Source organism: Panthera leo, chromosome F3, assembly GCF_018350215.1.
Source record: "Panthera leo isolate Ple1 chromosome F3, P.leo_Ple1_pat1.1, whole genome shotgun sequence".
Lineage (NCBI taxonomy): Eukaryota > Metazoa > Chordata > Mammalia > Carnivora > Felidae > Panthera > Panthera leo.
This window is the reverse complement of record NC_056696.1, coordinates 20,606,155-20,618,023: the sequence shown is the minus strand read 5'-3', so window position 1 is coordinate 20,618,023 and position 11,869 is coordinate 20,606,155. Positions and strand designations below refer to the sequence as shown.

General features: G+C 48.4%; 1 protein-coding gene across 6 annotated transcripts; it reads right to left on the bottom strand.

Annotated features, from left to right (window-relative positions):
- Positions 1-1,301: 1,301 nt before the first annotated feature.
- TEX35 (testis expressed 35) lies at positions 1,302-10,907 on the bottom strand. 6 transcript variants are annotated; one of them, XM_042925751.1, is made up of 9 exons: positions 10,757-10,907; positions 9,893-9,997; positions 9,293-9,361; positions 8,293-8,349; positions 7,543-7,602; positions 2,653-2,714; positions 2,227-2,419; positions 1,816-1,859; positions 1,302-1,565 (listed from the first exon to the last, which is right to left on the bottom strand). In XM_042925751.1, exons 1-9 carry the CDS (start codon positions 10,793-10,795, stop codon positions 1,478-1,480), a joined length of 717 nt encoding a protein of 238 aa, XP_042781685.1. In that variant the 5' UTR covers positions 10,796-10,907; the 3' UTR covers positions 1,302-1,477. The 6 variants fall into 6 exon arrangements, with proteins under 6 accessions (XP_042781685.1, XP_042781687.1, XP_042781682.1 ...); XM_042925753.1 differs by having other exon boundaries at positions 9,947-9,997; XM_042925748.1 differs by having other exon boundaries at positions 9,839-9,997; positions 10,757-10,905.
- Between the last annotated feature and the right edge of the window lie 962 nt (positions 10,908-11,869).

The following is an 11,869-nucleotide window of genomic DNA, read 5'->3' as shown; positions in this document are numbered from 1 at the left end:
TCTAACTCATTTCTGCTTTCATCACACGCTATAGTTACTGTCCTTGTTGTCATATGGTCTATATTTTTTAATACACATGTTTACTATGTTTAATACACTATGTTTACTTACTAGCTATAAGCTCCTTGAGGGCAAGTCCTAGGCTTTGTTTTGGTTTTTGTTTGTTAAATATAAGTCAGAAGCCCAACACATCACTCATTACTACGTAGCCATTAACAACTTGGTCAATTATTCACTAGACTGGCTAAAAGTCTAAGCAGCCAGCTTAGCAAAGAGATGAAACAAGAAAGCTGGTGTGAGGGGCCCTCCGGGTGGCTCAGCTGGTTAACCAACTGAACCTGGCTCAGGTCACGATCTTGTGGTTCGTGGGTTTGGGCCCTACATCAGGCTCAGTGCTGACAGCTCAGAGCCTAGAGCCTACTTCGGATTCTGTCTCCCTGTCTTTCTGCCCATCCCCCTGCCTCCTCCAGCTCATGCTCTCTCTCTCTCTTTCAAAAATAAATAAACATTTAAAAAAAGAAGAAAGCAAGCTGGTGTTAAATAAAATACGGAATCCTATTAATTCCTCCTCCATTAAACTAAACCCCAAAAATCACACTCATGACAGGAGAGTTTACTGAGATACTATTTTCTCTGTATCTTTCTTTACTCTCATTTCAAGCTAGTGGCCAAGGGAGGGGATTTGGGGCAGGACAAAGAGGGGAGCAGGTGAAGGTCACTGGCTCCTTTTGAGCCTTTGTGAAGACCTAAGGACTCTGAAGGGATAGGTCTCCTTTTGGGTTGGGGAACAGGAGACCTTCAGGAGGGTAGGAGGGTGGATCCCCAGAGCCCACAAAGGGGACCAAGTTCCTATGAGCAGTGGGGCCCTAGGCTCTGCTCCATGACAAAACCTCAGAGGGAAGCAGAGCAGGCTAGACCCTGGGCTTGGGGTCCCCCACTCACCCAAGACTCTTGGGTCCCACACACACACCACACACACAGTGCAGGAGCTAAGAACACAGGGGGCACAGGTATGTAGGACACTGGAGGTCTCTCCTGCACCCCACAGAATGGCAGCTGTTACCTTTGTGGCCTCCCCCCTCTCTTTTGACCTGAGACCTTTGCAGAACTAGGCAGAGGAAGGGAGGTGGGGGGGGTGGGGGGCGGAGATGACCCTGAGAATGACCAAGATAGAATTTCCCACTAATCCAACAGGAAGCAGGAAGAGGGCTTGGCGTCTGAAATATGGGGATTTAGAAACAAAAAAGTGACATTCTTGCACAATGAAGTCTGGGGCTGATATTCCAAATGACGATACGTGCTTTGGCTTTAAAGTGAGGGTTTTAATCTCCGGGTGGGAGGAGGCCTGGGGCGGGGTGGCGTGTCAGAGGGCCAGCTCAAGGAGTGGAGAGGAAGGGCCGGGGCTGCCGGTGGGCTCTGTGGTGGCTCTAGGTTGGAAGCACACCTTCCCCCGCATAGGGCTTGAAGCACAGATAAATCAGAAAGCAGCTCCAGATGCCAAGGATGAAAAGGGTGCCCAGGAATGGCATGGAAGTTTTCTGCTAGAGGACGAGAAAGGCAGGAACCTGAGGCAGGGTCAGCGAGCTGCTGGCGAGGCTCCCCTCCCCGCAGGAGCCTCTGGGCTGCAGCCTCCAGGCTGGGGGACCCGGGCCCTCTGGCCTCGTGCCATGTCCTCTATGACGGAGTGGATGAGGTCGGGGGGCAGCGTCTCACCACCGTCGGGGGGGACTGGAGGCAAATGCAGCCTGAGCACACTGCCTCTGGGAGGATGGGGCACCCGACTGGGACAAGGACTTCTCGAATGGGTCTACCTACCCCTGACTGTAGTTGTTCTTTTGGGCACACAACAAACATCTTTCCTGTAGAGGGAAAAAGAAACGGCACAAGAAAGATCATTTTCCCCTGGTCCAAGATGGCCGCCTGCTAGGCACCTCATGGGGTCTTGCTATAGGAAAGGGCGGAGCAAGATGTTGGCGCTTGGCAGTGGGCACCTCCAGGGTTGAGGTTCACTTGGTCACGGCTTAGGACTCTCCCCAGGCTTAGAGGACAAGCCCCCGGAGGGGGCTCTGGGCTAGGGAGGCATCTGGGGCCAGCAGAGGGGTGGAACCCGTCCCTTTAGAGCAGGAGGTAAGGGAGTGAGAGGGCCTAGGACGGTCAGGGCAGGGCAGGAGCCTGGAGGGGCACACCAGCGTGGGGGGGGGGGGGGGGGAGTCAGGCTTCACTTACGCAGCAGGTCCTGCCTTGATGAAGGGAATCCAGTGGGTCCTTTTTTGGTTTCTGAAGTGCCATCATCTGCTCGTGGAGAGTGAGTGGCATTCCATCAGCTCCACCCACTTTCTTGAGCCGGAGCTGTGGGTCTGTGTCCGTCTTTGCCGTCAGCCTGAACTCCCGCTGCTCCTCTGGACCTCTTCTAAGGGGACTGGGGGAGGGAGTTAGGGAGGGGCAGAGCTGGGAGGACGATTTCCAACACGACAGGGAGATAACCACAGTGTGGGCGGCCACGGAGGGCCCTGACATCCAAGCCATTGGGGGAAGAGAAACCAAGACAGGTCCTTGAAGAGTCTGAGGGTCCTCTGAGCCCGAGGACGCTTAGCAAAGTGAAGGGAGGAGATGCCTCAGGGACGAAGAGAGACGGGTGCAGGTCACACTTACTGGCTGCTCTTGTGCATATTTATTAAAACATCCATCTTCTCATCCATATCCTTCTGCATTTCCTTCAGGAGAAAAGTCAAAGCTTAGCCTTATCATCCTGAAGGGCGTCTGAAATCCTTTCTTCTTGCCTCTAGCTGCCAACCACTCAGAGATCACCTCAGCGTCTTCCTTTCTCGGGAATCCTCACCGGCCTTGGGTGACACGTGCCACCTCTCCCTTTCCCCGCCCCCATTCCAGGATGAGGCCAAAGCACAGGCAGGGTCATTAGGGGCTTATCCAAAGTTTCCAGATGAGTCAGAGGACAGGAAGGCTTTGACCTGATCCCACACCTGGATGAGACCCTTATGCCCTGGCTCTGGCTCAAGGCCTATGAAGTGATGGAGGCAAGAAGACGAATCTTGTGACCCTCCCCCGCAAAGGCACTTTTGGCTCCAGTGTTTTGACCCCTGCTGTGCACCCAGATTCTGCACATGCACGTTTGCTTCATCTTTTACCCAATTTCTGGCAGAAGTGGTCAGCATAAAATAAAACTGACATTACTTCAACTGGCCCCTCACATTTATTATTTACTAAGAACTGAAAGAATAGTAAAATCTTCTTGGTGAGTTAAGATCTGTAAAGTTTGATCTGGAGACATGGGAATAGAAATAGTGGTCATCAAAGAATGTCTAAGATGACAGATACCATCGTCAACCGTATCTGTTATGGACAAACACAAGGTTGGCTTGAACATTATAAAATACCCATGAAAAATAAATTGCTTCAAGGAAAATAATTCTAATAAAAAATGAAAGATTTGGCAACAGTTTACTGAAGTGTGGTAGAAAACTGATCAAGGAATTATACTGTATGGGTGGAGATGATTTCAAAAAATAGCTTCTTGAAAAGCATTTTTTTTTATGTTTATTTTTGAGAGAGAGAATGCGTGAGCAGTATGGGCAGAGAGAGGGGAATGGAAAGTCTGAAGGGGGCTCTGCACTGACACCACAGAGCCTGATGCCGGACCCGAACTCACAAACCATGAGATCATGAGGTAGGACGCTTAACCAACCTAGCCACCAAGGCGCCACCACCCCCCCCCCCCCCCACTTCTTGAAAAGTATTTTTAAGTGGTGGTATACATTTTGGATAAGACATCTGTATTCATAAATAGAGTGAAAATATCCTTGATGTGAAAAATGCCCCCTGGTTTCGAAAAATCAGAGTCCAAATGTCCCTTATTCTTAGAAGTGTCACTGTTACTTCAAACTCATGTCCTGAAGTGATCTCCTCATTTTCTCTTCTAAATCTGTTTGCCAACTGTCCTTGTCACTGTCACCACTTTCTTCTAACTGTCCAGATTGCCTGTTGGGGTCATGGACACTTGCTTCTCCTTCATTCTCTATGTTGAGTCGATCATCAAAAATGTTATTTTTCCTTCAGTGCATCTTTCAGATTTACCATTTCCCTTCTCTTCCTACACCTAGTCCAGCATTCCTCATCTTGAGTGGGAACGTGGCTTCCTGCCTGATATTCTAGCTCCAGACAGCCCCCAACCCTGCTCTCCCGGCTCCCCCCACCCCCGAGCCCACCTTGCAAACAGCTGCCTGCTCAGCCTTTCTGAAGTGCTGCTTCTAGCATGTTCTTTGATTAAGAATCTCCAGAGGCCTCTTACTGCTTACACAACCAAGTCCCAATCTGTCCGCCTGTCTTTCAAAAGCCTTCATTATCTACCACCTTTGTGCCCATTCCATTTTATTTCTCACAGTTTTCCCGGATGATCCCACTTTTATGACTGATCTCCCCACTGACCATGATACACTTCACGTTCATCCTGCTTCCATGCTGTGTGCAAGCTGTTCCCGTGCCCAAAATAGCCTCCTTTGTGCCTTTCCATACCCAGTCCTGCCCACTAACAAAACACTTACTGTGTTTGCATTTTAATATAGAGATAATACATGCCCTTTGTAGAAAATTTGGACAATATAGAGGAATATAAAAGTAAATTAATCTCATCACCTCGCCATAACTGTTATTAACCCCTTTGGTGTATTTCTTTCCAGTCTTTTTTCTAAATATTTACTTTGCTATTTTCCCCCACTTAACTGAGATCAGCCTATATAGATTGCTTGTATCTTGCTTTTCATTATAAGCATACTTCTCATTATAAGCATTCTTTTTTTTTAAATAAGCTTTTTATATCAAAATAACTTGGGACTTACTGAGAATTGCAAAGATAGTACAAAGAGTTCCCACATGCCTTTCATTTCATTAAGTTTCCCCTTAATGTTAACATCTAACCCAATCATGGCATTGCTCTTAATTTAAAAAAATTTTTAAGTTTATTTATTTATTTTTGAGAGAGAGATAGAGAGAGTGAATGAAGGAGGGGCAGAGACAGAGAGAGAGAGAGAGAGAGAGAGAGAGAGAGAATCCCAAGAGGGCTCCATAGTGTCAGCGTGCAGCCTGATATGGGGTTTCAACTCACGAACCATGAGATCATGACCTGAGCCGAAACCAAGAGTCAGATGTTTAACTGACTGAGCCACCCAGGTGCCCCAATTTTTTTAAAGTAAGCTCCATGCCCAGTGTGGGCCTTGAACTCATAACCTCTTGATCAAGAGTCACATGTCTACCAACTGAGCCAGCCAGGTGTGCCTATAAACATTTTCTCCAGTAGTTCCTAGTTTTCATTCTGTGGATATACCATAATTTATTTGGCTATTCTTCTACTGTTGAAAATTGTGGTTTCCAAATTTTTGCTATTATATACAATGATCCTGCGATGAATATCTTTTTACAGATACTCATGCTAGTGTTTCTGATTATTTTTATAGGCTAAATTCTGGGAAATGGAATTAATAGGTCAAGTGGTTTGATATTTTTTGATTTCTATTTTCTAATTCCTTTCCAGTTTTGCACAAGCCTATACTCTGGTCAGCAGCATAAGAGCATTCCTGCCCTGTTCTATAACTGTCATAAATTAAAAGTTCATCTATTTGAATGTGACAATGACTTAAGTATTGTTCCCATTTGGCATTTCATTGATTATTCATGAGGTAAACCTTTTAAATATATTTACTGCATTTTAGTTGTATTCTCTTTTGTGGATTGTTTCCTCATACCCTTTGCCCATTTTCCTATTTGGTTCTTACTGATTTGTGTGAGATTTGTAAGTTATAGATTAAAAAAAACTTTTATCAATGTTTATCATATTTGTGGAAAATTATTTCCTTCAAACTGTTTGCTTCTTAATTCTGTATATGGTGCTTTGCTGTTACCATTTTTAAATTTTTTCTATTGTTAAATATATCAATATTTCCTTAGTGATTTCTTCCATTGTACATCTTTTTAGACCATACAGTTAAATATTCATATATAACTTATTCTTATTGGTTTTTATTATTTAAATTCACTCTATGCACCATTTCAGTTTTTACAGTGTTAACTAAGTTTTTCTTCATATAATCACAGTTCTTAATATATAATCCTTTCCTTCTCACTAACATTTAAAAAATCATCCTTATTGTCTTTGAAATTGTATAGAGCTGTGCTGCCCAACCTTCGGCATACAATGGAATCACCTGGTGATCTTTAAAAACTACTCATGCCTGGACCTCATCATCTCAAGAGGTTTTGATTTCATTGTTATGGGGTGCAGCTGGGTACAAGGTCAAAGCCACAGTACAGGTGACTGCAATGTACAGCCAAGGTTGGTAACTACAGCTACTTAAGATCTGGTTCTTATCCAGGGGAAAGCTCAGAATCACTTTGAGAGTTTGAAGCAACTGTGGCCCAGCCTGGAGATTTTTATTCAGTTCATCTGGACCAGGCCTGGGTATACAGATGTTTAAAATCCTGGCAAGTGATTCTTAGCGTGTCCCTGGCACAGAGGTGGTGACAAGGTTATCTACCCTGGTTTTGTTCATGCGGCTGGTTATCTAGACAAGATTATTGTGGCTTTATGTGAACTTTATATATCTGGTAGGGGTAGTACCCCTTTATAACTCTTAAAAATGTAAAGCTATCTGCTTTTGCCTATTTATGCTTCTACATCAGTGGTTCTCAAATTTTCACTTAGGAAATGTGAGAAAAATTCAAGGGTCCAAGCCTCCTCCAAAAAGGATCTGGGCCCTATTTTCTTTATTTGTGCTCCAGGCAATTCCAAAACACATCAAGGTTTGAGAACCACTATTCTTTTTTTTTTTTTTTTTTGAAATTTATTGTCAAATTGGTTTCCATACAACACCCAGTGCTCATCCCAAAAGGTGCCCTCCTCAGTACCCATCTCCCACCCCCCATCAACCCTCAGTTTGAGAACCACTGTTCTAAACATTTTCTTTAATGTTTATTTATTTTTGAGAGAGAGAGACAGAGCGCAAGCAAGGGAGGAGCAGAGACAGAGGGAGACACAGAATCCAAAACAGGCTCCAGGCTCTGAGCTGTCAGCACAGAGCCCGACACGGGGCTTGAACCCACAAACCATGAGATCGTGACCTGAACTGAAGTCGGACGCTTAACTGACTGAGCCACCCAGGCACCCTGAGAACCACTATTCTAGAGTCTAGGTGGTCCTCTTAGTAATTGCTGAGTTCAAAACTAATCTTACTGGGCTTTTGGTTAGATATGCATTTAGCTTCCCATGTAGCCTTCAGAGCTCACCGTAAGAGTCACTTTCTCTGTAAGTATTTAGTTACCCCGGCCCACATTCGTGACTCATTTCTCCAGACTCCTGATTAACTAACAGCCAATTGTCCTGTAGCTCGGCACTTACTTGTTGTTTAATTCTCTCTTGCCATAGAGTTTGGGTCTTCTGCTAGATTGTAAGTGACTTCAGGGCAGGGTCTGGCATCGCCTTCCATAATTCCCAGTGCCGTAATGGCCCATGGAAGGCACTCAGCAAATGCTTACCTTCATAATCTCCACGAATTCCTGGAGTTTATCAAAATCCTTGTCCATTATGCCCTTTATCTGTTGAAGAAGAAAAGCGTGGCAAGTATTACTGAAGGCAGAGTCCCTCTGGGGCATTTTAAACAAAGGGCAGCAGCTCCTTCTTGGATAAAACTCAAGGAACAGACTTGTAGTGGCCAATTAAAGCCACTTTCTTCCCAAGGAGTCTATGAAGGGACTAGGGTGCATGTACCATTAAGTGACCACCACCAGGGGCCTTGGGGTGGCTTAGATCTGGGTACGGCAACGCTTCAACGTGGAGCTCAGACCATAGCTTCAATTACACCTTCTTTCTTCAGCATTCCCTCCCTTCCTACAAATGCCACCGATGGTTCCAGCAAAGAAGCAAGAAGAGAGTTTCTGCTCTGCTGCTTGTCCCCGGAAGAGGAGGGAGGAGAATGGAATTGGTCCCTGACTTCTCCCACATCCTGGTCAGCTCCTCTCACTCTGTCACGAGGGCTATATCTCCCTAACCCTCAATGTGATGCCTTAGAGAGTTCTTGTCATTCAAAACCTGGGCTTAAGCATCAGACAGACAAGACATCGATACCCTCAGCTGCTCGGCACTGAAACACTGGAGGAGATGGGGCTGAGTTGGGCTGATGCGTTTTCCACGCAATTCCTGATTGCCCTCACTATTCAAGGTTGGCCACTGCATTTTCCTGGAAGCTCCCCTTTTCCTCCATATCCTGGAGAGTCTCATCCTGTTACCTGTTTGATCTCATCCATTTTTTCCTTGAGCTCTTCCTTCACCTCCCTGAGTTCAGTCTGAGGAAATAAAATAGGGAAGAGAAGGAGTAAGGAAAGGTCTAGGAAGGGAAACTGTCAAAAGGAAGTAAGGAAAGACCATGGGGCATTGCTAATAAGGAGGAACAGAGAAATACCTCCCATTAGGGAGGAAAGAAAGGATGCTATTGAGAAAAGGGGGGAGCAGGCCGTACAGACATCACGTGCCTCCCGCTATGATGTCCTGAAGGGGACACCTTCACTTCTGTGATGTGACCCCCAAAAATGCACAGCCGCATCTAGTCACCAGGAAGGACCAGGCCACCCACATGAAGGGTCGGTCTACAAGATAAATGACCTATAATCCTCATAAATGACAATGTCCCAGAAACCAAAGGTTGAAGTGGAATTCCAGACGAAAGGAAACTAAAGAGGCAGGGAACCCAGCTGCCATGTGTGGTCCTGGATTGGATCCCACACAAAAAGAGTTGTCTTTTTCTTTTGTCGTGAAAGACATTAGTGGAATAATTGATACAATTAGAGTAAGGACTGAATCAATGTTCATGTCCTGGTTTTGATATTTTGCTCATTGTACTGTGTAAGAGATTGTTCTTGTTTTCAGGCAATATGCACTGAAATTTCAGAGAAATGTGCTCTCAGATGATTCAGGAAACATACCTTATATGTATGTGTGTGTGTGAATACATGCGGAGAGGGAGAGAGGGAGAGAGGGAGAGGGAGAGGGAGAGAGGGGGAGAGGGAGAGAGGGAGAGAGGGAGAGAGGGAGAGAGGGAGAGAGGGAGAGAGGGAGGGAGGGAGGGAGGGAGGGAGGGAGGGAGGGAGAATCGTAAAATGCCAACATTTGGGAGATCTGAGTGAAGGGTATAGAATTCATTGTACAATTTTGTGGTCCCGGAGCCTAGTCACAGATGCCAGCAGCGAACCCACCATGGAAGCGGCCGGCGGCCTGGGCTGCCCCACCTACCCTTAGCTCCTGTGTCCCTCCTGGTTTGGTAAACAGCCCTTCTTGTTTAATTCCCTTGTAGTCATACGTCTGTTGGTCGAAAACAGAAACACAGAATGGTGGACGTCACAGGTGTGGGTGGATGAGGCAGGAGAGATCCCCCCGAGTTTCTGTTCCTCCTTTCAGGCTAGGACAGGGGTGAGAGCTGGCGACCCCGCCTCCACCGTCTCCCCTCTGAGCTCCTCACACCACCGCCCTCCTGGCCCGCTGAACGGCCAAGGCCCTTCCTGCCTCAGGGACTTGGAATGTGCTCCTTCCTTCGCCCACACTGCTCTTCCTCAGGCTTCCGGTCGGCCCTCGGCCCTCGTCTTGTGCTTCAGCTACCAGCCCAGCCTGGGGCCTTTCCCGACCACCTGGTGGGCAGCAGCTACCCAGTCAGCCCTCCCTATTTCAATTCTCTGCATTGCAGGTAACACTGCCGAATTTTCCTTGTTTCTGTATCAGATTATTCCAAGCGGGAACTTTTGCGAGCAGAGTTTGTCTCTCTCTCAGTGCATCCCCCAGCACCTGGGACAGGTCTTGGCCACCAGGAACAGTGAACGACCCCTGACTCCAAGTCACCTCCCCACGGGTCTCAGGCCTGGCTGCCGGCATGGCCTCAAAAGAGCTTCTTACTTTGGTCGGCTCGGGCTTCAGTTCCAGGCACATTGCCTTGTAGTTCTTGGTCTGTAGAGACAGGAGTTTGGCAGTCCTCCTGTCAGGCACCAGGATTGGAGGGATAACACCAGCCCTCTCAAGAGCCCCCCTACCCAATCCTGCCCGTCCACCTGCACCTGAGCTCGGGCCCATGTACGCCCCCTCCCCCCAGCACCCGATTCAAGACAACCCAAACTCTGTCGGGTTATCTTTCTTTTCTGAACACGCACCTGCCCAGTCGGCAGGTAGCCCTCCCCCCGCTGGGGGGCCTGAGCAGGGAGAGCACTTGAAGATAACTTTATGGAAGCCGTGGATTAGTTCAGGCTTTGGAGACAGATTGACTTGCAATCTGATCTCGGCCTGCTTCCCTCCTAGCTGTGTCACCCGGGCAAATTATTTATTCCCCCTGAGCCTCCCTTCCTCGTCTGCAAATTGGGGGCACTCATCGCATTATCTAATAAGGTGCTTGTGTGCCTTAGATGTGCCCGTGGATGCAGGCCTGGTACCGGCCCGGCCCGGAGGCGTGGCTCCGGGGGTGGTTGGAGGTAGTGAGGGTTATTACATCGCTCCTCATCCCAAAGGAAGTCAGCAGAGGCCTCCTTCCTTCCCACCCCGAGGCCAGGGATGAATCCCATCCTCCCTCCGGGCTCAGAGGCCACTTCACTCTCAGAACAGAGAAAGAGCAGAGCATTCACCAGAATTCTCTGTATCCCCCCACCCGCACCCTACACCTCCATTCAGTGAGGACTCAAAGAGGCCCCACATTGTCCAGCAGCGTTTGTCCTTTACCAGGTTTGATTTCTTCAGTTCTGCCCTCTTGGCCGACATGATGGCGGAGGCCAGAGTGTTAACTTCCCAACCTCCCCACCACGGGCCCCTGTGACCAGGCCACCGTCCTGTGCAGATTACAGGCCAAGGTGAGGGAGGATGACTGCCTCTCTGTGTGCAGAACTGCTGAGGTCACAATGCCCTGGTCCCACATCCTGGCCCGGAGTATCACTACAGCTTTGAGCCTCGGGTGCCTCAGCCACTGAGCTGAGGGACAGCTCGGGTTCCAAAGCCATGAGGTTTCCCTCCTGCAAGGGGGAAGGGGGTTACCTGCGAAATCGCCCTCTGGGAGGACCTGGCCTGTTATGGCCTTAGCGGAAGGCACGCCTCACCAGAAGCAAGGATTCTGTCTCCTCCCCGAGCAGGACTTACCGACCAGGAGGTGTCTGCCCCGAACATCTAGCTCTCCTCCGAGACTGTGCACAAGGTCTGTCGCACTTTCCCCACGTGGACAGACCCTTCCTTGGGTCTGAAGCTGCCTTGGGTTGAGATGCCTTGAAGTCCCTCTTGTTCAAGGTGCATGTACTGTACCAACCTGGGGTCCTCTATGCTGGGGGGCTGAGGGGGTGCTGATCTCTGAAGGATGGCTTCTGACACCCTGGCCTGACCGCACAGATGGCCCAGTCCCCTCTCTGCCCTGTACCACACAGTCTCTTCTGTCATTCTGGAAGACGGTTGCAGCAAGAAGCAAAATGTGGACAGTGCTGAGAAGACTCCTGGGGTGGGGAGGACACAGAGGCCATTCTGAAGGGGGTTATAATTTGTGTCTAAAGAGTCAGAGGATCGTGGCCTCCTGTGGGACCTAAAATCATTCAGAATCCAGCTGGCGAGCCTAATTTCGCTTTCCTTGGAATTCGTGGGCATTTTACCTCCTTCCCTCTCGTTTCAACTCCTAGTTGCTATCAGAAAGGCCAACATGGAAATTCTGAGGCCAGCTAGCCCAGGAGTACAGGAACGGATGGAAACTGCACGGGAAGCATGTGCCTGCAGCACCCCACCCCCCCACCCCCATTCTGTCCCTCGCAGAGGCTGTGAGCTCTAGAACCTTCCCGGGAGCCGCGGCAGTATTTCCGA